The 25,227-nt window shown below is 40.4% G+C and overlaps 3 protein-coding genes across 4 annotated transcripts in view; 1 reads left to right on the top strand and 2 right to left on the bottom strand.

Annotated features, from left to right (window-relative positions):
- The window catches only part of IARS2 (isoleucyl-tRNA synthetase 2, mitochondrial), a 55,282-nt gene extending 33,787 nt beyond the window's left edge, over positions 1-21,495 (top strand). The window contains exons 15-23 of the mRNA XM_032422448.1: positions 7,639-7,747; positions 9,579-9,681; positions 11,079-11,204; positions 12,039-12,170; positions 12,987-13,093; positions 13,838-13,983; positions 14,907-15,097; positions 17,452-17,596; positions 18,956-21,495. Coding sequence (XP_032278339.1) covers positions 7,639-7,747; positions 9,579-9,681; positions 11,079-11,204; positions 12,039-12,170; positions 12,987-13,093; positions 13,838-13,983; positions 14,907-15,097; positions 17,452-17,596; positions 18,956-19,098 — 1,202 coding nt within the window. The 3' untranslated portion in view covers positions 19,099-21,495. The remainder of the gene's footprint in view (positions 1-7,638; positions 7,748-9,578; positions 9,682-11,078; positions 11,205-12,038; positions 12,171-12,986; positions 13,094-13,837; positions 13,984-14,906; positions 15,098-17,451; positions 17,597-18,955) is intronic.
- Positions 5,632-7,608, bottom strand: LOC116643568 (40S ribosomal protein S15a-like). The gene has a single exon (XM_032422449.1). It carries the CDS (start codon positions 7,405-7,407, stop codon positions 7,024-7,026), a length of 384 nt encoding a protein of 127 aa, XP_032278340.1. The 5' UTR covers positions 7,408-7,608; the 3' UTR covers positions 5,632-7,023.
- Positions 21,496-21,962: 467 nt separating the features above from the next.
- The window catches only part of RAB3GAP2 (RAB3 GTPase activating non-catalytic protein subunit 2), a 94,946-nt gene continuing 91,681 nt past the window's right edge, over positions 21,963-25,227 (bottom strand). For both annotated transcript variants that reach the window (XM_032422446.1, XM_032422447.1), the window contains exons 32-35: positions 25,032-25,121; positions 24,350-24,571; positions 22,891-23,049; positions 21,963-22,689 (exon numbers count right to left, since the gene is read on the bottom strand). In XM_032422446.1, coding sequence (XP_032278337.1) covers positions 22,534-22,689; positions 22,891-23,049; positions 24,350-24,571; positions 25,032-25,121 — 627 coding nt within the window. In that variant the 3' untranslated portion in view covers positions 21,963-22,533. The remainder of the gene's footprint in view (positions 22,690-22,890; positions 23,050-24,349; positions 24,572-25,031; positions 25,122-25,227) is intronic.

Raw genomic sequence — 25,227 nt, 5'->3', positions numbered from 1 at the left:
TTGTAACTTCTGGGTGGTTTCACACCACGTGAGAGTTGCTGCCAGAAATTGTAGTTTCTACTTTTTCACTGCGATGCCCTGTTCCTCCTCCTCTTCCCCTAAATCAGTCGGTAAAAAACCTTATGAGGTCAGGCAGTAAGAATTGGATTAATTAGTTTATATTTTATCCCATTTTCCTCTGAGCTTTTTTTATTCTTTTGCAGTAAAAAATTGCAAAAGATAGGGAGAAAGAATGAAGTGGGAAAGAGCCCAGATACTAAGTAAGTTCATAGTTCGAAAAGTCATAAAGCAAAGGTGATTTTCCTTAAAAGGAAAAGAGAGAGAGGAAGAGAGAGAGAAGGGCTTTCCTGAGAAAGGTTATTATACTTTTCATTCTCAAATGCTTGTATTCATTCTAATAAATGATTCAGTGTCTGCATATTTCCCTAAGAGTACATTGTTGCAAGATAAAGTCAACTTGACTTTGAGCTTAATTTAGCTAGTCTTCATCAGTACAAGAGGAATTTGGTGATTATAGCATACATAACTGGTTTTACTTTTCGCTGACAGGTTTTGTAGCAGTGAAAGAGATTTGACTTCTGAATGTTAACACCAGGTCAAGTACCTGTTTCATTGTGAGTTCAGGTCAATAGTACTTAAACTGAAACAACACTTTCTGAAAGGGAATAGCATTTTTAAATGAATCATTTCTAAAAAAATTCTTTAAACGTTTACCAAAGGCGTTAATTATTGCAGTGATTTAAAAATAATTAATGTTTTTCAAAAATTTTAAACAGATTTTATTTTTTAGAACAGTTTTAGAGGAAAGTACAGAAATCCCATACAGTCTGCCTCCCCTTCCCACAGACCCCCCCCCCACTGTCAACCAACACTACAGAGTTCCGTCCGCTTGTTACTGTTGATGGACCTCCACTGACAAATCATTATCATCCAGGGTCCACAGTTTACATTAGAGTTCACCCCTGGTGTTGTATGTTCTGTGGGTTTTGACAAAAGTATAATGACATGTATCCACACAGAATAGTTCTACTGCATGAAAAATGTGCGCCGCCTCCATCCCTTCTTCCCTGCTAACCCCTGGCAACCACTGATCTTTTCACTGTCCGTAGTTGTGCCTCTTTCAGAATATTACATAGTTGAAGTCATACAGTATGTAGCTTTTCGGGTTGGCTCCTTTTACTTAATAACATGCATCGATGGTTCCTTCATGTCTTTTCCTGGCTTGATAGGTCATTTCTTTGTAGTGCTGAGTAGTATTCTATTGTCTGGATGGGCCGTAACTTATTTATCCATTCACCTAGTGAAGTAATTAGTGTTTTAAAATACAGATTATTCTACTTCATTTCTGGTTTTTTTCCTAAGGTTTTATTTATGTATTTAAGAGAGAGAGCGTGCCAGAGAGCAGAAGGGGAGGGAGAGGAAGAGGGATAGGATCCCAAGCGGACTCTCCATTGAGCACGGAGCCAGGCCTGGGGCTCCATCCCAGGACCCCTGAGGTCAAGACTTGAGCCAAACCAAGAGTCCAGTGCTCAGTTGACTGAGCCACCCAGGGGCCCCTCTGTTTTTTTTGTTTAACAAATAGAAATAACTTGAAGCAAATAGAAAAAAGATGATTTTTTGAAAGAGAAACTAAGATTTACAAGTAACTTAGATTTACAAATGACTTTTTTTAAAAGGTCACCCTTTTAAGAACATATATAATACCTTTTAAAAGCCTAATTTTAAAAAATTAATAATTATATTTTAACACTTTTTACAAATTATTTTGTAAATGTTAAAATGTTAGCAGTGAAAGAGATTTGACTTCTGAATGTTAACACCAGGTCAAGTACCTGTTTCATTGTGAGTTCAAGTCAATAGTACTTAAACTGAAACTGGAACACTTTTCTGAAAGGGAATAGCATTTTTAAATGAATCATTTCTAAAAAAATTCTTAATTAAGATGTTACATTGGTTAAGCAGTAGTTTTGACAAATACGGTTTTGTGCTGGTTCTACAACTTGCCTTCTTAAATGCAATAATCTTGCTTAAAATTTATCAATTAAGGTAAGTTAAACAAATCTAGTAATGAAATTATGGATTAGTCAAGTTTTTTTGCTGGTTTGCTTTGATAGTTTTTTTTTTTTTTTAATAATTGGCTTGTTCTTTATTTACTGCCATGACTGAATCATAATCTTAGAGGTTTATTGTTCTGAACAGTTTATTATTCCCTCTAAATACTAATTTTTATAACTTTCCTAGAGATAAAGTTGCCATAATAGAAATACTTTTTGCCACATGGTTAACTGCTACTTTTCCTGGAATTTTACAACTCCCAGGTTTATTTCTACCTCCATAAGAAAGTTCCTATTTTTTCTTTTACTAAAAGGTCTGGGATGCGTGGCTGGCTTAGCCGGAGGAGCATGCAACTCTTGATCTCAGGGTCATGAGTTCAAGCGCCACGTTGGGGGTAGAGATAAATAAAACCTTAAAAAAAAAAAAGATCTATTCAGAAAAAAAAAAAAAGGATAAAAGATTAAAAACTAGAGAAATAACTGGCACCATTCCTCCCTCTTGTACACTGCTATTGGGATGTAATTTGGTGCAAACTTACTGGAAAGAATTTTTGCATTATGCATCAAGAGCTTTGGAGTGGTTTTCAGTCTTTGGACCAAAAAAATTCTATTTGTAGACTTCTCTCCTGTTGGAAGTAATCAGATCTGGATGGAGAATTATGTGTGAGGATATTCATTACAGTGTTATTTTTTTTTACAGTGTTATTTCTGACAGGACATGATTTGACCCTGTAGCTCATTGTCCATGTGTAGATAAATGACTTTAGCAATATGATATAAGTTCATATGACAGAATAATATGCAGCCATTCAGTCATGTTTTTGAAAAGTAATTGTGGGTATGGTTTTATCTAAGGGCATGTTACATTTTAAAAGTGCAGAATACAAAAAAAAAAAAAAAAGCAGGATGCAGGCAAATTATCTTGATATGCTAACAAACTCATGGAAATGTTGATGAGCATAGACAGAATACTGGAAGGAAATACGGTGAAATAAAGTGATTATCTCTAGGTAGTGGGATATATGTGATTTTATTTTTTTGAACTTCTCAGTGTTTTACCAATTTCTTGAAGTGAGAATGTGCATTTGTTAGAAAAAATCATTTCTAAAAATAAACTTGCAAAAATAGGAAATAGTCCAGTGATTCATTATATGAGGTGTACAGTAGTTCCACAGTATTCCAGCACTTGAGCTTGACTTTTCTTCCTGTTTCTTACCATCCAAGACTAGACTTATTTTCATTTGGAAAGTTCACACAAGCTTTAATGTTTTCATTCGTTGTCCAGAACTTTGCTGTGCCCGGTCTTCTCCCGGCCCCGACCCACTCCGTCTTTCTCCACTGGTTTCACACACCACCTTGAAAGGCTGTGGCTTGCAGAAATTTTCTGGGACTACACCCCCTTTTCTAGGATGACATTTTGCTTCTTATCCAGTTCCAGCAATTCAATATGTATATGAGAATGAAAAGACATTGAGACTTTACCCTTGATAAGTATTAGCTGTTTTGTCGTGCTCTTATTAATTGCCTGATATCCTCTTGTTTTATTAGAATGTTACAACATATATTTCCAGGACAGGATCAGAGACTATATATTTTTAAAATAGTTTAGGATAACTAATCACATTTTCACAAGTATTGTTTCATATAAGAATGGTTTGAAAAAAATACTCCTTTCGTAATTTACCATCAGGAAATACCAGTGCTCTTTATAATTAACATTTACTGATTGTTTATTATGTCCAAAGCATGTCCTCTTCTTTAATCTCTATAACAGTCTTACGAGGTAAACAGATTTTGGTGTTGTCCTCATTTTAGTGAAGAAGTGGGAACAATGGAAGTTTAAGCTGAGCCCCCACAGCTGGTCCACACCACAGCCGGGACTCGGACCCAGGGGTCTGAATACAGCGCTTGTGCCGTCTTCAGATGGCTTTTGTCCTGACTCCTGTAAGGCCTTGGGCAGCAACCAGCTTTTTATTTTTTATTTTATTTTTTATTTTTTTTATTTATTTATTTGAGAGAGAGAATGAGAGACAGAGAGCACAAGAGGGAAGAGGGTCAGAGGGAGAAGCAGACCCCCTGCTGAGCAGGGAGCCCGATGCGGGACTCGATCCTGGGACTCCAGGATCATGACCTGAACCGAAGGCAGTCGCTTAACCAACTGAGCCACCCAGGCGCCCCAGCAACCAGCTTTTTAGACACTTTAGGGCTGACAGAGATTTTAGAGATGATTGAAAGCCCTTGTGTTTTAGGTGTGTTAATCAAGGCTTGGGAACAGCACCTGTGCTAAGAGGACAGCACTGTAGTCTGACGCCAGGCTAGGGACTGTGAGTGATCATTTCACGAGTCCACAAGCAGGCATCTTTCAGAGATGAAGAGGGTTTGCTGATACTTGCTGCTATTTCATTATCTACTTGTTTCAGGAGAAGATTACCACCAGCATTCTGTTGTTGATCATCTCATTGATGGTTGCCATATCCAAAATGTGGTCACCAGTAAGAAGTGAACATTCTGGGTGGGAGGGGATTTGAGCGCCAGTGTCATAAAAGTTTAGGGTCATAAATGGTTACAGATCAGGGGAGGAATAAGAAGAGTAGGGAATAGATGCAGCGCTCTAGATGTTGAGGCTAAGACATTTTGTTCTTACTGCACATACGCATTTGTCTTGTTATAGCCTCTTAGACTTTCCTAGCTGCACGGACTGGCTGAGCTGTAGTTTTGCCTTGATGACACCCAGCACAGTTATTTCTTATGTAACATAAAATCCATCTCACTAGTAATCAGCTCCAAGAAGGCAGCTACCAGATTCTTTACATTCCCCCCTCCCAGTGTCTAGTACAGTACCTGTCGGGTAATAAGTGCTCAGAAATGCTGAATGAATTGAATTGGCTTGATTTAATTATTTTAATTTTGTCTCCTGCTGCACCCAGATACTCACTGTCACATAAGAATTACAACACTGAATCCTCAATATTAGGACATAAGGACAAATCTTCATTTCACAACTAAAAGGGATTACGGGGGCTTCTTAGAGTTGTGAGTTTAGATTTAAAATATGGAAGTAATCTTCCCCAAAGACCTCATGTTCTTTAAAAAAACAAAACAAAAAAAACTGGGGCACCTGGGTGGCTCAGTTGGTTAAGTGTCCAACTCTTGGTTTCAGCTCAGGTCAAGATCTCAGGGTCATGAGATCGAGCCGTGCGTTGGGCTCTGCACTCAGCACAGAGTCTGCCTGAGATTCTCTCTCTCTCCCTCTCTGCCCTTCCCCCCCACTCACATGGGCTCTCTCTTTTTTTTTTTTTAATTAATTTTTAAAGATTTTATTTATGTATTTGACAGAGAGAGACACAGCGAGAGAGGGAACACAAGCGGGGAGCGGGATAGGGAGAAGCAGGCTTCCCTCTGAGCAGGGAGCCCAATGCTGGGCTCGATCCAGGACCCCAGGATCATGACCCGAGCTGAAGGCAGACGCTTAACAACTGAGCCACCCAGGTGCCCCACGGGCTCTCTCTTTAAATAAATAAATAAAATCTTTAAAAAACCCAAACATTTTACTTTGAAAATTCACAGAGTAAAGAAGTATCACATACCCTTCATCTAGATTTTCCAAAGTTAGCATTTTACTACGTTTGTTTTATATATTTTTTCTCTGTATGTATATATAAACACTTTTCTGAACCATTTAAGGGTAAGTTGCAGACTTGATGCTCTTTTATCCCTAAATATTTTGGTGTATATTTCCTAAAAACACAACACTCTCTTGTATAACCAATACAAATATCAAAATCAGGAAATCGACACTGATTCCATCCTGTTACCGACAGATCTTATTCAGCTTTCACCCAGTAATGTCCTTTATCGGAAAAGAAAAAAAATCGAAAGGGTCCTTGAGCCAGCCTAGAGTCATTTGCGGCATTTAGTTGTCCTGTCACTTTAGTCTCATTTTGTTCTTGTCTTTCATGTCCTTGACATTCATGAATGTACAGGTTATTTTGTAGATGGTCCCTCATTATGAGATTTAGACTATGCATTTTGGGCAGGAATATCACAGAAGAGATACTGTGTCCCTTTCAGTACATCCTAACAGAAGTCACACGATGACTTACTGGTGATGTTGAACTTTGATCCCTTGGAGGTGGTGTCATCCTATTTTCTCTCTTTCTCTCTTGTGGTTATTTCTCATCCCATCTCCCTATAGGGATTGTTGCATTAGTAAGTATCTTGCAGGAAGATACTTTAAGACTGGAAATACCCTGTTTTCTCACCAAATTTTCACCTAGTGGTTAAGCACCCTTGAAGATTCTTGACTGAAATGATTGTTACCTACAATTACTTACAATGTTTGCCAAATGGTCTTTTATCTCAGATTATTTTAACTCTTGAATTAACCGTGGTTTATTGTTGAATGCAGAAGTAGCTCTCAAGCTTGCTCATACATATGTCCCAACAGATTTGACCACATTTTTTTCTTTTGCTATCTTTTTTAAAAGACTTGATTTTTTTAGAGCAGTTTGAGATTTATAGCAACATTAAGAGGAAGGTATAGGGATTTTCCACATCCCTCTTGCCTCCACAGACACACAACCTCTCTCATTGTCTGCTTCCCCCAGCAGAGTGGCACATTCGTTATAAGAGATGAACCTACAGTGACACATCATAACCACCCAAAGTCCACAGTTTGCATTACGGTTCACTGTTTAGTGTTGTACGTGTTATGGGTTTGGACAAATGGATAATGGACATCTATCCATCATTATAATATCACAGAGTATTTTCACTTATAAAGTTATTAGATGCTCATTTTCATAGAAGATTTAACTGGAAATATTGATATTGGTAATTATTATTAATCAGTCCCTAATTTAGGTAGTGTTTTAGTCGCCTGTGGTTAGGAGATCATACTCCAACATTTATTCTCTTTATCTTTTTTTTTTACATTGAGGCATTTTATTTGCAAGTGTGTATTACATCCCTAGAAAAAGAGTCCCGGGATTTTCCCTCCTGTGTGTTTTTGTCTTGCTTCTTCATGGTCCATGATGCCAGCTGAGGTTGTCGGTACAATGAAACCAAACTGGCGGGACGGGAGCAGGTTATTCTGCCATTTTTCTAGATCTTTCAGTTGTACATCAAATCTGGGGCTGATCACTCCACACTTGTTTAACCTGCCCGTGAGGTTCGCAACAATTTTCCCCGCTCTGTGATCATCAGTGATTTTAAATTCGCCAACGTAACCATGCTTCATCATCACAGTGAGAAACCGGACGATGAATTTGGAGCACGGCCTAATAAGAACCTGGCGTTTGCCTCTCTTCCCAGCATTGTTAATGCTCTTGAGAGCATCTGCCAGGACATTCATGCTCACCGTTATGGTGGCACGGAAAGATGGCGGAAAGAGCTATTCTCTTTATCTTGATTAATAAATGGGCAGTGAGGGTAAGAGCTCAAGCGAATGCAATCTAAGTCTCAGGTATAACATGACACAGGAAATAACATGATTACTTTTATTATTTTAACACTTGGATACATATTTTCATTTTCCAATTTTAATTAACTTTAATTTCTGTGTTTTTTAATATTTATTTTTGAGGTACTGACCAAAGAGCAGATTTGTACTTGGAAGGAAAAGACCAGCTTGGCGGGTGGTTTCAATCTTCTTTATTAACAAGTGTGGCAACAAGGAAAAAAGCACCTTTTAAGTAAGTGTTAAACCTGAGCTAAACAAGTCTTCACACGTTGAGTACTTCTGCTGGGTACTTGCTTTATTGCGCTTCGCAGGTACTGCATTTTATTTTTACAAATTGAAGGCTCAAGACTTCCGTGGAGGAAGTAGCTGCAGATGTGGTAGAAACGGCAGGAGACCCAGAGTCCGAAGTGGAGCCTGAAGATGGGACTGAACTGTGCTATCTCCTGATAGACTTTCACAGATGAGGGGTCGCTTCTCGTGGATGAACAAAGAAAGTGCTGTCTTGAAATGGATTCTGCTCCTGGTGAAGAGGCTGTGCAGATTGTTGAAGTGACAGCAGAGGATTTAGAATATTATATCAGCTTAGCTGAGAGAGCAGCAGCAGGGTTCCAGAGGATTGGCTCCAAGTTTGAAAGTACTATTCCGGGTAAAATGCTATCAAATACCACCTGAAACAGAGAAATGGTTCATGAAAGGCCGAGTCAATCACTGTGGCAAACTCCATTGTTGTCTTATTTTAAGAAATTGCCATAGGGGCGCCTGGGGGGCTCAGTCGGTTAAGCGTCTGCCTTTAGCTCAGGTCCTGATCCCGGGGTCCTGGGATCGAGCCCTGCATTGGGCCCCCTGCTCGGCGGGGGACTGCTTCTCCCACTTCCTCAGCCCCTCCCCCTGCTTGTGCTCACTCTCTCTCTCGCTCACTCTCTCAAATAAATAAATAAAATCTTTAAAAAAAAAAAAAAGAAATCACCACAGCCACCCCCACCGGCAGCACCCTCCACCCTGACCAGTCAACAGCCATCAACCTCCCCCAGCAAAGGGATTACAAGTTGCTGAAAGTTCAGGTGATAGTTAGCATTTTGTAGCAATAAAATATTTCTAAATTAAGGAATGTACCTTGTTTTTTTAGACATAAAGCTATTATACACTTAATAGATTACAGTGTAGTGTAGACATAACTTTGGTGTGCATTGGAAACCAAAAAATGCACTTGACTCACTTTACTGCAGTAGTCTGGAGCCAAAGCTGCCGTATCTCCAAGGTATGTCTGGATATAAAACACCTTTATTAGCTTAATCTTTTGTTTCATGAGAGAAATAAGAGTTTGAAGTAAAAAAGAGAGAGACAAAGGAGACAGTAATACAGAGAAGTCTTGTCACTGGTACACCCTGTTATTCCCACAAGAGGTAAACATCAGCATTGACTGGAACAGTGGGGACATCTGTGAAGAGCTAGATCTTGAAATACGGAAGACTTGACATGGAGGAATACAGAGAGGGGCACTCTACGTTGATTGAAGACAGCCTGAGGTCTCATATCCTTATATTCGTAATATCCACAGGTGGCTAATGAACTGAAACATTCCTGTAGTGAATTTTGTTAGATTGTTGCTGTCTCACAATGAAAACCCATTCCAGAACAATTCCCGTTTTTGTTTCTTGTATAACATGCTTTTAAACACCCGTAGAACAACAGATCTATTTGTCTCAAATTGTCTTTTTGAAAATAATTTTGAGATGATAATCTGCTCTTTTTAAGACATACTTTTTCCTGGTTAATTTTAATGATCAAAATCAATACATAATAGATGGTCAGGAAATATTTGTGAAATGAATGTAGACATCAAAAATTTTTCTACGTATAAGTAAAGAGCTTACTGTCTAACAATCATGATAAATAAGCAGCTGAGAATTAGACTTTCAAGAAAAGCTTTCATACATAATCTGTTAAGAAAAATCCTGTGTTTTTTTTTTTCAAGCTGAGGTACTCTTTTTAAGCTATAAATGATCTTCAAAGAAATCATTATAACTGTGTTTATTATCTTAATGGCTGATTTGTCTTCTTAGGACAGTGGTGGTTCATGGATTCACCCTTGGAGAAAAGGGAGAAAAGATGTCCAAGTCTCTTGGGAATGTCATTGATCCTGATGTGGTCATCAACGGAGGACAAGTAGGTGGTTCTCTAAAACTTTTGTTTTGGGGCGCCTGGGTAGCTCAGTTAAGCGTCTGCCTTCGGCTCCGGTCATGATCCCAGGGTACTGGGATCGAGCCCCATATCGGGCTCCCTTCTTGGTGGGGAGTCTGTTTCTCCCTCTGCCGCTCTCGTGTTCTCCCCCACTCTCTTTCTCTCTCAAATAAATAAATAAAATCTTTAAAAAAACAAAAACAACTTTTTTTGTTTTAATGCTTTTAAGTTGGCAGCCAAAACCTTAATGTAATTATTTCAGTGTAAAACAACAACAAAAATATCAACACCAACCATCTTTTATGCTAATAGCAGATGCCTTACCATGTTTTAAATCTAGACTCTTTTTTTTTTCCTCCCAAATTTTTATTTAAATTCTGGTTAGTTAACATGTAGTATAATACTGGTTTCAGGAGTATCCTGAACTTAGTGTAAATCTAGACTCTTAATGATTTTAATGAAAAAGAGAAGGGCTGGGATTGTGGCCCTGTTGGCTCATTTCAGGTCTGAATCTCTAATTAGGTCCTGAACCATGCTATCCACCTCCCCCCTCTCCCCTTTTTAAGATTTATCTATTTTAGAGAGAGAGCATGTACGTAAGCAGGGGGGAAGGACAGAGGGAAGGAGAGAGAGAAACTCCCCACTGAGTATGGAGCCCAACGTGGGGCTCGATCTCATGACCCTGAGATCATGACCTGAGCTGAAATCAAGAGTTGGACGCTTAACTGACTGAGCCACCCCGGCGCCTGATCCCTTCTTTTAATTGAACTTTAAAAATTTGTGAAAATTTATTTAAAAAGACAAAAATTTACAGTTACATGGAAACAGTGTAAGAAAAAAATGAGATCGCAACTTCGTGTTTCATTATTATATTCTTGGAAATTATACAGTTTAAAGCAAATCATTGATGGACATCAGATCTGGGGTTGCTAATAATTTCCTTTATTTTGGAGTTGCTTTCAGAAAAGAAATCACTTGTCTGTTATTTTACTCCTTTGGCTTTTTACTGCCCTCCTGTCCAAGAATCCTTGCTGTATGTGGAGTTGCTGGGGAGTGCCGGAAGGCAAAAGCAGCCCCTGTATTCCCCTCCGCCATCAGAGAGGTGTCGGGGCCCCACTGCGGCCCCAGCTGTGCTAGAAGGATGTGTGCGGACACGCCCGCATCTGCGCAAGCAGCGAGACCGCAGAGCGCACGCTTTTGCAGTGTGGTTTATGCGCAGCTGATTCTGAGATTGTTAGCCCTGTTTCATTACGGTGCAGGGGGGGTTTGATGCCCAAGTTGTGCTCAAATATTTCTGAGGAGGAATACCTGAAACATTTGATCACCTAATTAGAATTGAAAGCCATTTATATGTTTACATGTCTTTTTTTCTCCACTGAAAGGATCAAAACAAGGAGCCTCCCTACGGTGCTGATGTCCTTCGCTGGTGGGTAGCGGAGTCCAACGTCTTCACTGAAGTGACCATTAGTCCATCTGTACTTAATGCTGCCAGAGATGATATTAGCAAGGTCAGAGTCATTATTCTTCCTGTTTCTGAATAAAAGGTCAGCTAAATAACTTTTTTTAAAAATGAGGAACATTTTGTTTGGTATTGCAAAACAGCAATGGGAAATGAGTTTCTACATGTTGTGAGCATTTAAAAATAATCCTGTGTTTGTTTAAAAATATTAATAGTGTAATCCTAAAAACTTTATATACTGTCTTTTATACTTTATAAAATATAGTATAATACAAAATTATAATTTCATATACTTCTTAAAAAAAATATTTATTTATTTGACAGAGACCTAGCGAGAGCAGGAACACAAGCAGGGGAAGTGGGAGAGGGAGAAGCAGGCCTCCCGCTGAGCAGGGAGCCCGATGCGGGGCTCGATCCCAGGACCCTGGGATCATGACCTGAGCCGAAGGCAGACGCTTAAGTGACTGAGCCACCCAGGCGCCCCTAATTTCATATACTTCTCATGTGCTCAATGACCTTCACATTTATTCCATTTATCTTTATTTTTGCCCGTGAAGCAGGTGAAAATAACATTCCTACCTATACAGATGGACAAACTGGGCCACCGAAAGGTGGTTTGGCTTTATAAGGTTACAAGAAATATAATGAAAAATCAGTCTTCATGTGTAAAGTCCAGGGGTTCTTTCTGTAACTCAGCTATTGAAATGAGAGTCTCTTTTTTTGCATTTGTAGTCTCATTTAGGAATGATATTTTTTAAAACAGTATCCCATTAAGAAAGTAACATGAGTTGTATAAAAATTATAGAAAAATAAAATAACTTTTCAGCAAGAATTGAAGGCCTCGTATATTTTTTGACTGCGTATTTTTTCTCAACATTAATAGCTCAGGAATACACTCCGCTTTCTTCTGGGAAATGTCGCTGGTTTCAACCCAGAAACAGATTCTGTTCCTGTTAACAATATGTATGTCATAGACCAGTACATGCTACACTTACTGCAGAATTTAGCAAACAAGGTAAGTATGAATTAATAAGCTCTTGGAAAATAGAAATATCAGTACTGCTGAATGTTGAAATTGGCATTGTGTGCCGGCAGAACAGATACTGCTAGAAATCGTAACCATTGCCCTGAGAAGAGTTGTACTTGATAAATTCCACACATTCTAAGGTTGACTTCAGGTATGGAGTCTTCGGATTTCTTTCCTGGTTTTTCAAAAGACTATCAGTACCTGGTGGAAACATAGGCCCAGACTTCCCCTCAGACAACATTTTTCTCTCAAGGTCAGCTTTATGTATTTCTCCAACAAGAAGGAATAAAGTAGGGCCGTATTTTGTCTGCAGATGAACCCATCAAAGTATAGAAATAACTGAAATGACTATTCCTATGTGTTTTGTAAGATACTTCTCATTTATATATAAACACAGATAATGTGTTTTCTCAAAAATTGGAAATGTCGTTGCTTCCATGTACCGTTAAGTCAGAGACATGCAGATTTTTGCCCTATTTTACTTTTCAGGCATAAATGAGGCAACATTGGTAACTTGCATTCTTTGCTGTTTTATAATGGTGTAGTTTATCAGTTTAAACCCAATCCCTTCCTTTGATGAGTGTTCTGTCTAGTTCCAAGAGTAGAATATTCAGTATTTTCTGACGGTAGTTGAATTTGATACCCAGAAATGTTTGAAAGATCCTCAGTCACTCTTGCATATCTCCTTTTTTGTAGTTGTCTGCCTTTGAAACATTTTGAAAAGGTACATATTTTGCTCATGATGACTTGCATTTTCGTTGGCTTACCCCAACTTCCAAATTTATTTTGGCTTTTGTCCCCTAGATTACTGATGCATATAAACAGTACGATTTTGGAAAAGTTGTTCGGCTGTTACGAGCATTTTATACCAGAGAGCTCTCTAACTTCTATTTCAGCATAATCAAAGACCGGTACGTATGACTGAGTATTAAAATATTCAGCTATTTCTTGAGTGTCTACAGTGGCGAGCAAGATGGGTGACACTGTGCAGTTATTAAGAAGTTGGGTTCTCAAGTCAAGTGATAATACAAACCTCATAATGTGATTATGAAAAGAGAGAATGTAAGGAATGTGCTTTGCGCTGCGTTTGAGGAAGTCAGTGCTCAGTAAGGAAGAGGTGCCAACACGAGGTGACGAGTATGGTACCTCTTCTTGGGAGTTTGTAAATTTTGAGGAGGAGAGACAAATATACAGGCACCTGTTACCATGATGACACATCGTGTAGATGAGTGATGCGCTTTTAGAGGAAGGCTTGGTGCTTGGTCTTCACTGATAGCAGCCAGGCCTGTGTGAGGGTCGGCCCCAGGCCATCGGCACCTCCAGGACCTTACACGCAGGGATTGGGACTCCCTCCGAACACACTGCTAGGACTGGAAGAGAAGTAGCCGCAGCTAACACCTCCGTCGTCCTCTAACACACGGTTGGCCGTCTCAGCCACGCGGGGGCTGCGGCACAGCTGCTGAGAGGTGCGGAGGAGGGAGGTGGGGTGGAGGACCCAGCCGTAGGGTTATGTGACCGTATCTGCTGCTTGAGTGCAGCGCTGCTCCGAACCGTGGCGTTCGCCCCGCGGCAGGAAGGAGCCCGCCTGAGGCGCATCCTGCCTCCCGCCCTTTGTGTATCAAACGTCCCCTGCTGAACACATGCTTCTCGTTCAGGCTCTACTGTGAAAGCGCGGGCAGCCCCAAACGGCGCTCTTGCCAGACCGCGTTAGCTGAAATTTTGGACGTCCTGGTTCGTTCTTTTGCCCCCATTCTTCCTCACTTGGCTGAAGAAGTATTCCAGCACATACCCTACACTGAAGGTAAGGAGTACTTGATGTGTTCCTGAGATGAGAAAGGCCCTGGATGAGGACTGCAACCTCAGATCTCATCTACTTCGTGGAGGGGGCACTTTCTCGTCCACAGTGAGCGCTTTGTGGCAAAACATGTCTTGGTCCTTTAGTCCTTTGCCCTCGTTTGTCACGGAGTAGGACGGATTTCAGACAGCCTTCAAGCCACCTTGGGAGTGCGTTCTGAAGTGTACGGGCAGCTTGGCCATGCTGCAGAATCAGTTTCTTAAATACCTTTATAAGTGTCTGAAACAATGATTTAGGTTTTATTGAAACCAAGTGTAGGGCCTTTTAGTGGATATTTTTATAATAGTCTTTTCCCTCTGTATTAAGCTTATAGAAAATTAGGAACTATAGGGGTGCCTGGGTGGCTCAGTCGTTAAGCGTCTGCCTTCGGCTCAGGTCATGATCCCAGGGTCCTGGGATCGAGCCCTACGTCGGGCTCCCTGCTCAGCGGGAAGCCTGCTTCTCTCTCTCCCACTCCCCCTGCTTGTGTTCCCTCTCTCGCTGTGTCTCTGTCAAATAAAAAAAGAAAAAAAAAAAAAATTAGGAACTATAGAAATTTAGAAAGAGGAGGAAAAGTCACTCATAATTTGTCTTACTATCCAAAGACAACTGTCAATATTGGGCTATTTTTTTCTATTTTATTTTCTTCTAGGCATCCTTTTTTCCTTTGGGATTTTACTATAATATTTTATCCTTTGTTTAAATTTCAAAATGTGAATATAAATGGTAGGCATTTAGAATGGCTCCATAATATTTACCGTAAGTACCAATTCTTGTTTCCCATGAATAGTAAATATTTAATGGTTAGATCTTTCTATACAGTTTGGAATATATGTAAATTACTTTCACTTATTTTTTATTTTTTTATTACTGTTTTCTTTTTTTCAAAGATGCCCAGAGTGTTTTTCGTACTGGGTGGATCAGAACCAGTTCTGTCTGGAAGAAGCCTGGGTTAGAGGAAGCCATCGAGAGCACTTGCGCCATGAGAGATTCATTTCTTGGGAGCATCCCTGGTAAAAACGCAGCCGAGTACAAGGTCATCCTTGTGATTGAGCCTGGGCTGCTTTTTGAGATAATAGAGGTGAGTATCCGTTTGTCTCTTTGGAAGGGATGTTCGTATCCTTCCGCTTCACCTGAAATTTGGCTTTTAAAAATCTCTGTATAAGTAAGGTTTTTTTAGTTTAGAGATCTTGTAAACCTGATATTATCACAGGTTCTTTGTTTCCTCCTTCTCTATGCTTCCTTTCCCTTCTACAAAACATGCACTCTGTTGCTACATGCTTTGTAAGTTGGGACAGGGAAGGTGCAACAGAGTCCTATTTGAAATGCACATCCTCAGGGCTGTTTAGGTAAGTGACAGAAACCGATGACATTATTATTACAATACACAAAAATTGAGGGTTTTGTGTTAAGGATCTAGTTTTCTGAGAATTTTGTCCATCTGGACCAGGTTCAAAACAAATCTAAAAAAGATTTCCATCTTTTTCTCAGGAGATTTGAAGAAAATTCATTTGCTCCAGCAAATTACCATGCCATCTCAAAGCATTCCTCCTATTTTTATTTCCAAAAGAACCATCAAGGTTTTCTTCTTGGCATTCTTAATGGTTCATTGGCCACATTGGCTTATAGCTTAAAATATTGACTCAGGATTTTTTAATGCTTGAGAAGAGAATTGACAATATGTTTTTTAAAGTTTTACTGCTATCATAGTTTTCTAAAAATGACCATCTCACTTGGTTGGTATGGCAGTATTGTAGCCAATGAGGTTTATCCGAGGCGCAATTATTGCTGATTGGTTGGTAAGCTCAGGTTCAGTTTTTAGTAATGTAATTAAGATTTGAGGCTTGCAGTCTGTAGGAGATTATTGATCAGACAGCAGATAATTTAAGTAAGATACTCACATTTTAAAATTTATAAGTTGGAAGGCACCTGGGTGGCTCAGTCAGTTTAAGCATCTAACTCTTGATTTTGCCTCAGGTCATGCTCTTGGTCACCGGATCGAGCCCTGCATGGGGCTCGTGCTCAGCATAGAGTCTGAGATTCTCTCTCTGCTTCTCCTTCTGCCCCTCCCCCCACTCTCTAAATAAATAATCTTTTTATAAGTTGGGAGGGGTTTGACTCTGACTCCTTTATTTTATGAGCAAGGAAACTGAAGACCACTGAAACTGTGACCTAGCTAAGGCTACCCAGCCTGGTATGGGGCTTTTCTCCTATATGTCTTGTGTCTTCTTGACTTCCTTAGTTCTGAGTAGTTAAGTTAAAAAAAATACAGCTTGTTTGGATCATTTATATTGGAAAAAATACTTTGGGATTTTTAAAAATAATGTATTTTTCTTAGGAATTACACTAGCTGTCAGATGGAGTTCTGAATCTATGAATTACTAATTGCATGAATTTGTTAAAACTGATCTCTTTGAATCTTCTTTTTCTTGAGTTTTTAAAAATTTCTATTTGAGAGAGTGTGCAAGCAGAGGGAGAGGGGCAGAGGGAGGGAGACAGAGAGAGACTCTCAAGCAGGCGTCACACTCAGCACGGAGCCCAACTCGGGGCTTGAGCCTGTGACCCTGAGAGCACGACCTGAGCCAAAATCAAGAGTCAGCCACTTAACTAACTAAGCCACTCAGGCGCTGCTGGTTTTTTTTTTTTTTTTAAACAATGTCTGTATTAGCTTATAAACTCATTTTGAAGATCAGAATTACAATGAAAAGTGTAAAAATGCTTATCAAACATCCAACTTTATTGTACTTGAGAATAGCTCTGTGCTTTATTCAGTTGGCACCTTTGGTCTGTGTTGCTAAAAGCAGGTCTATTTAGATAGTATCTTACCACCTCTCCTGATGTGGGAGGCAGGACACAGGGAAAAGTAGTCTGGGCTCTGAGGCTCACAGACCTGGGCTAGAAGTACAGCTCCACCACTTACTGCTTGAGAACCGTGAGTAGTTAACCCCTTGGAACAGGTTTCCTCGTTTGGAAAATGGGATTAACACCATGATGATTAGAAGTAATGGACATTTAGCATCTAGCATGTAAAGTGCCTGGCACAGAGCATATTATATAGAGAGCACATACTATTGCCTGGAAATTTTTAATTAAAACCTTTCATTCTAGGGGCGCCTGGGTGGCTCAGTCGGTTAAGCGGCCGACTCTTGACTTTGGCTCAGGTTGTGATCTCAGGGTCATGGGATCGAACCCCGCATCCAGCTCCCTGCTCATCAGGGAATCTGCATGAGTTTCTCTCCCTCTCTCTCCCTCTGCCCCTCCCCCCACTCACTCACTTTAAAATAAAACTTTCATTCTAATTGATTTAATAGATTAGCTCAGCAGATAAGGGTAGTAAAGGGTCACTCACTGAACACAAGAATTTGCAGCATTAATTCTTCTAACCTCAGTTTGCAGTAAACATTTAGACAGTAACCTTGGCATGCTTATTCCCAGATGCTACAAGCTGAGGAGACTTCCAGCACCTCTCAGTTGAATGAACTAATGATGGCTTCCCAGACAACTTTACTCTCTCAGGAACCACGATCAGTAACTACAGATGTAATTGAGCGCAAAGGGACATTCCTGATCAATTTAGAAGGTAAGGAAGAGGGGAAGATAACAGGTGAGATCTGGAGAACAGAGTGATAATCGTAGGTCGTCTCCAGCTTCGCAGGGGATCAGGTGTGTTCTAAAGGCAGGTATGTTCTTGGAATACATCTTTTTATGGAAACTGGCCAAGTTTCTAAACCAGCTTTCAGAAGTGTCCTACACGATGATCTTGGGAACACAGTGCTGGTGAGAGGAGAGCGCTTTCCTTCCTGTCCTGTGAATAATGGTCATCGTAGGTGACGTTAGTTGGCCTCACTCAGGATCCTGGTCCTGCCTAGCCTGCCTCTCCCCATTGTGGACTCGGAAATTTCTTACTTGCACACCTATATTAAAAGATTTAGCCAATCTTCATGAAGGGTTAAGGAAGAAGTTTTATGGAACTCATTCCCACCGTGGGATCTCATGAACAGGCAGTTGGTAGGTATTCAATAGGGGACTTTTGTCTGCCTACTTCATTCTCAGTGATGGCGTGGAGGCGTGGTCATGTAACACAATGGCCGCAGGTACTGTGGGGACGGTGACGCTCCCTGTGTTCCTCATGGTTGTTAGGTGCCATCAGGAGGCGGGAGGCTCATTTGTGGGCATCAGTTGAAGTGTGAGGCCTGGAAGCACTGACCCTGTAGTAAAGATTCTCACTTGCTTTTCAAAATGTTAATGTACATTCTCTATATAATGGCTAGAAAATAATTTTCTTCACTGTATATTATTTAGGCTGAAGTCTGAGAGTACTAATAGTGGAGAAATTTTTGTTTCTTTTTGTCTAAAACAAGTTTTTTTTTTTTTTTTTTTAAGAGAGGGGTGTGAAAGAGAGAGGTGGAGGGAGGGGAGGGGAGAGAGAGCTTGAGAATTGTAAGCAGGCGCCACATCCCACTTGGAGCCTGACCCTGAGATCATGACTTGAGCCGCAATCAAGAGTTGGGATGCTTCACCAACTGAGCCACCCAGGCGCCCCTAAACCAAGAAGGTTTAAGTGGGGACACTGCAGTTGGCACTATAATTTGGCTTTTTTAAAAATTCTTGTCTTGCTGGAGAGGCAGTGTAATTTACCAGCACTGAGCCCGGATGAAGAGCGAGAAGGCCTGCTTTGCCTGGGGAGATCGAGAACTTGTGACTTGGGGAACATCAGTTACCCTCTCACTCGGGGTCTCCGATTCCTCAGCTGTCCTCAGGGGTCAGGGTGTGAGTCCACTGTCACGGCTGTTTACGTAATGTGGCAAATGAAGCCGTACTGACCAGCTTTCCCCAGGGGAGGGAGAAAGCTTTGAAAAAGAAACACTGGCAGAACCACTCAGGAAAGAGAGATACAAGTTGAAAGGCCTGTCAGTCTTCCTGTATCTTTCTCTCACAGGTGGGGATATTCGTGAAGAGTCTTCCTATAAAGTAATTGTCATGCCAACTACCAAAGAAAAATGCCCTCGTTGTTGGAAGTACACGGCTGAGTCTTCAGATGCACTCTGCCCCCGATGCACGGAAGTGGTGAGTGGAAAGTAAGAGCCACTCGGCCGTCGACAGCTCTCTGAGCAGGAGCACCCTGCGAGCACCGAACGCGAGTTCAGAGGGACTGTTCACAACACTGCGAAGAGGAAAGCCTAGGTTTAGGTAACAAATGGAAGAGTAAATGGTGGAGGATAAGGGTCAAATTTCAGAATTACAAGTTTTTCCTGTAGCAGATAAAAAATAATGTGTGTGTATATATATATATATATATATATACATGCAGAAAAATACAAATATGCAGATGGGTCTCGATATATCCATAATGGATTTATTCAGAACAGAGACACTGGGTATGTTTGACTTTAAATGTGGCTGACCAGAAAATGTTTTCTATTTTATAAAGCTTCTTGACTCCATATTTAAGTTCTGTAACGTCTAAAAATAAAGGCATCTGGAAATTTACTGATACTGATGAAGTTGTAAAAATCAAGTAAAAAATATAGTCTTGAAGGAGAATGGCAAGAAGTGTGTTTCCCTTAAGAGACAGAGTGATTTCGTTCTGCCTTACTAGTGAACATCATCCTTTTCACAACAGCTAGGTTTTTTGTGTGCATTAGAAAGAAAACATCACCAAACTTGTTATTCTCATACAAGAGGGAAAAGAAAATCTTAATACTGATATTTATGAATGTTGAAACAACATGAAAGCTGAAAATTTATTTCACTAATATACATAAGTTCACAACAGTGGACACAGAAAATAGAAGTATGTACAGAATGTCACTACTTACAGTACATTACAATAGATAACAGCATTTTATAAACAATTCAGTATTGGATTAAAACCTTTCTAGGGACGGCTAATTCTATTCAGCAGAAATCTAACTTTTAGAAGCCCAAAAAATTCATTTCTGTCGGGGTGAGGGAGGGCTTTCAGTGTTGCCATGGAGTACTTTAAAAAGATTTGTCTCAAATGAAATGAACCACAGCAACTCAATAAGTGAACATTATATTCCATGTAAGCTTAGTATTATTAAATCTCTTTTGATTTTAAGTTGTAATTAACCACTTAAAAAAAGCAATTTAAATGTAACAGTGCTTACTTGTACCTTAGACAAATTTTTATAACAAAGAGTGAAACTCTCTCCATTTCTTATTTTTCTTTTTGCAAAAGTATGAAGCATTTAGAAAGTTGGTGACGTGTTCCTCTTCACCTACGTTTATCTGGCTCTTCTATAGAGTTCTACATTTAAACATAACCTGAAATGTAGAAGTTACGATTATTTGAACACTTCTGTTTTTCTTCAGCATTATAAAGTGGAATTTAACAGGGTACAGATGCCCATTGAATGTTAATGAAGAAAGGTGTCAGGGGAGCGGGCAGTTCTCGCTAGGAAAACACTACTGTTACTGGCTTCCCATCCGAAAGTGCAACATACCTTTGTTTCAGAAATCACCCATCCCACATACAATCTAATTCCTTTATTTGTGGCTCTTTCTTGGTACAGAATGTATACACAGGTATTTTCTTCTCTCAGATTTATTTTAAAATGCCTTGATGAAACAGTAAAATATTTAACTGCTTTTCTTAACCATATAACTCAGAATTCAATTTTAAAATTCTTTGCACGGTAAACTTTAGGATCACAAATGTAACTACAGATTTGTAATTCAGTGATCTGTTATGGTCCTATGAACCATATTTCAGCTTATTAATATTCTCAACAATCCCCAGATCTGTGTGTCCTACGAGAATAAGTTTAACCAGCTTTATTATCTAACATGTTTATCAGGTACCCCCCTTCCCCCAAAAGTGATAATCGAATCAAAGTGAGGATGTAAAGTTTCTTTGACCAGCCTCCAAAATTCATAACTACTTTCAGAGTATGTAGAAAAATCACAGGAAGAACGAATCTTTTAGAATGCATATAACACGTGACTAGATAAAGCTAGAGAGGTTTACAAGAACTCACAGGACTGTGTCTGGATGGGCCAGTGGCGATCCCAGCAGAGGCGGGAGGCTGGACGAGCATAAGGTCCTTTTCGGTGCTGCTACTGGACACGGTGTGCGCCTCGGTCAGACTTACAGGCCCTCACCCAAATACCCAAGACCTCTTAGAACTTCTATCTTTCAAGATTTTTAAATTAAACAGTAATTATTAAGTTTTCGACAAGTCTTATTTGGATGTGATCTTTTAGTTAAAAATAATTTAAATTGGGATATCCGCAAACATGAGAATGTTTTCTTCATATCCTTGAGGGGCATACTCCTCAGCTTTGTACAGTTGATAACGTTGGCTTCTTACAAGTAAGTGAAGCAACAAACTTCCGTATCACAATGAGTTACTATGAATAACAATTGTGATCCATGACAGAGAGCAGTAATTGCACTGCATGGCTACATTCCACAGATCTACCTTAATAAATATTTGGTATTTGTAGAACTCAAAACACTTTGTTTACAGAGTTTTGGTTAATCTGGTTTTAATCAACAAGTAATTATTCAGCACTTGGACTGCTCTAGGCACTCTAGGGTACAAAATTAGTTGTATTTTATTCCCTCAACCCAGCTGTGAGGTAGGTTTGTAAAGCTACAATATCACTAGGCCTTTACTGTTCCAAGAACAGATAACGTTACCATATCCCAGAAGCAGACATTTCTAAACACTTGTAGGAAAAATAAACTGGACTTAAATTTTTAGCATCTTTGCCTTTTTTTAAAACATAAATTTTACAAGATAATACATTTTTACAATGACCTGATGTGGATACAACTTCGAATCTTGGCAAAAAGTAAATCTTAACTTACATCGTAATTAATTTTGCTGTGTTGCTTGCGTCTCAGAATCTCAGTTTTGGGAAGGACAACAGGTTAAGGGTTCTAATGTTTAGTGTCCCTTCTGATGAATATGATGATCTCGAACCCATTCCTCCTCCAAAGCAAGGTCATCTTCCTCCGGTGGCGGCAGCATAAACCTCTGGGAAAGAAGCCGTCCGCATCCAGAACTCCAGGCGGCAGCCCAGGATGTTGGATTTAAGCATGCCAACAAAAGCGAGTGGGATGTTTCTCTAATTTTACTGATGGGGACTATACATGAACACATTTGAAGTTTAATTACAGTAACATTTCGAGTACGAAATATAGAATCTGATAATAAGAACATAATCTGTAAATTATAACCCATTTGAAATAGCAAAGTTTACCCATAAAGCTATTTAAGTGCTTAAATTAGAAATAAACAGTAAAACATCTGTGTTAGTAATTAATGGTATAATTGATATTTGTTTATATTTTATTTTCAATATTAACCAAAGGAGTGGAATTTAGCCAGGACTGCACTTTTAAAAAGTAGTATGTATTTTTATTCATTTTACAAAAGAAAAAAGACATACTCCCTCCATCAAATTCCAGATCTTACTATGTAAAATTACCATGCACTAATTCATGTTCTAGTCACACAATTTGAGACCGGTTTCGGTAGGTAGGTGTCATAAAGAAGGGATAGATACGGCCTCCACAGCTTCAATGAGGTGTAAGGCTAAACTATACTGCCCGTGGTTTTCTGGTAAAAGCTCGATGACTTTATTTACTAGTTTAGCTGTCGTTGCAATTGGCACTTCTGTGTTTTGAAGCTCTTGGGGGTTCTGCAAATGGGACACAAAAATAATCAGTTATACACAACAGTAATCGTTACTCACTTAAGAGTTGTCAGGATAGTTATTTCCCAGTAAGAATTCTTCAGAACGAGCTTAAACTCATAATTTAATTTTTCTCCTTAACTGTTACTAAATACGCCTTTAAGAAACCATCCAGTGACCCGACCGATCTCACGCGCTCCTACTTACCATAGCTTTCAGCCAAGTGCAGAGCGTGGGGGGAAGTCTGGCCAGCAGCTCCATTCCTCCTTTCGTCTGGGCGTGCAGGAGCGCGTGAGCCAGTCTCTGCCCCGTTAACACCAGCAGCTGCGAGGCGAGGACCTCCTTGTCGTGAACCTGGAGACTGGCCTGAGGAAAGGAGCACGGACAAGTGTATATGTGGTGAGAGTTGGCAGAGGTACTTAGTCTAGGAACGGCTTTGCCAGTGAAGAGTCTAGTTCACTTCTGAGCTGCGGCCATGTATACAACCAAAAAAAAAAAGTCCAAATCAAATTTAGCGTTCAAAATTCAAATTTCTGCCCACTACCGAATTTTTCTTATCCCCTAATATCTCGATTCAGTATGACACTAAGAGTCATTTTTTAAGTTTCTGGCAAAGAAAGGGAATTAAATCACATCATGACTGCTTAAAACCTTCCAAGGGCTTCTGAATGCACTGACCGACCGTGCGCTGTGCGACACTGGACGTAACTCCTGCCCCCCTCCGCACCTCCTCTCCGACGTCTTCATCCTCGCTCACTACGTACGGTCCCCCACACCGGCCCTCTAGCCTTGGCCCTTGTACTTCCATCATTTCCGCCTCAAGCACTGTTGGCCCAGTTTCCTGCGTGACTGGCTGCATCTCATCCTTGGGGGCTCGGTTCAGCTGTCCCCTCTGACCACCGTATTGTAGTAGCTCCTGCTGATTCCCGTGGTCCTGTTTCTCTTCACAGCGCTTCTCACCCGATACGAAACGTAGCACGCTTGCGGCGCCGCAACCTCGGGTCAGGATCTCAGAGTCGTGAGATCGAGCCCTGCGTCAGGCTCGGTGCTGGGCAGGGAGCCTGCTTAAGTTTCTCTCTCTCCTTCTCCCTCTGGTCCCGACCCACCTCCCCCTGCTTGCATGATCTCAAAAAAAAAAAAAAAAAAAAATTCAGCATGCTTTTCTGCTCCTACCAGCAGACCGTCAGTTCCATGAGGAAGGAATCCTGTCTGTTTTGGGTACCGATAGGTCCCTTTGCATAGAACAGGCCTGGCACACTGTCGGAGTTTATTAAACACAGGCCAGAAACAGGAATTTGGTTACACTTTTATATTTAATATTCTGTTGTTTTTGTGCCTAGAAGTCCTAACAAAAGGAAAAGCAAAAAAGCTCTACCGGAGACCTTATGGATTTTTTTTTTTTTTAAAGATTTTATTTATTTATTTGACAGAGACACAGCGAGAGAGGGAACACAAGCAGGGGGAGTGGGAGAGGGAGAAGCAGGCTTCCCGCGGAGCAGGGAGCCCGATGTGGGACCTGATCCCAGGACCCTGGGGTCATGACCCGAGCCGAAGGCAGGCACTCAACCGACTGAGCCACCCAGGCGCCCCGACCTTATGGATTCTTTACTCCAACCATAATTTCTGTGACTTGAGCCCCCACCTCACACTCAGAGGGTGACATTACCTCTTCTCCTAAGTGGTCCGCACCGTAGTTGTAGAGCTCTCCCACGTAATGCCTTCGAACCACATCTTCACTAACTTGAAGGTGATGAGCCAAATCCACAGCTAGAACTGGCCAATCTTGGTCTTTCCCAAAAGGAGTGGTCGGTGCCTCTTCTGAGGACTCTCTGTCCTTCACGACTGAATGCTGAGCCTGGACGGCCGCACTAACGACTTTCAGTAAGAACTTGCCAACGGAGAAGGACACAGCACCGTCAGTACGCATCATTAAACAACGTCTAAATCACAGTAATTGGCTTTCCTGTCAATGAGGGTGGCTTTTCCGTGGAAATTATTTATCAAAAAGGAACGTATAATTGAAAGGAAAATTAGCTTTTTTTTTTTTTTTAAAGATTTTATTTATTTATTTGAGAGAGAAAGAACGAGAGACAGCGTGAGAGGGAAGAGGATCAGAGGGAGAAGCACTCCCCGCTGAGCAGGGAGCCTGATGCGGGACTTGATCCTGGGGCTCCAGGATCATGACCTGAGCTGAAGGCAGTCGCTTAACCAACTGAGCCACCCAGGTGCCCCAGGAAAATTAGCTTTCAAAAATACTTTGGAAGTGGTCATTCTTCGAGGCCAGCTAAATTTTTCATTTCCTACTTTCTTCTGAGAGACAAAAATCAAATCCAGTAACTATAACTTACCTGTTGTCGTACAGAAATAAAATTTGGATCCATCTCCCCACTAGGTAATAACTGAATTGAAGTTAGGTCTTTGAAGAATGCATTTTTCCCCTAAAGAGAAAGAAAAGACCAAGAAAACGGCTAAGTATGGATTATTATTAAGGGAAGGACAGAAAGATTTTAAAAAATTAAGTCATCTAATTAGTAACTCATGGTT

The sequence above is a fragment of the Phoca vitulina genome, unplaced genomic scaffold (assembly GCF_004348235.1).
Source record: "Phoca vitulina isolate PV1807 unplaced genomic scaffold, GSC_HSeal_1.0 scaffold26, whole genome shotgun sequence".
Lineage (NCBI taxonomy): Eukaryota > Metazoa > Chordata > Mammalia > Carnivora > Phocidae > Phoca > Phoca vitulina.
Note: the sequence above shows the minus strand (reverse complement) of the source record. Positions and strands in the feature narration are given on the sequence as shown.

Bases quoted from the DNA above. Each gene is read 5' to 3' on its own strand.
- LOC116643568 (XM_032422449.1), bottom strand. From the start codon at position 7,407: ATGAATGTCCTGGCAGATGCTCTCAAGAGCATTAACAATGCTGGGAAG.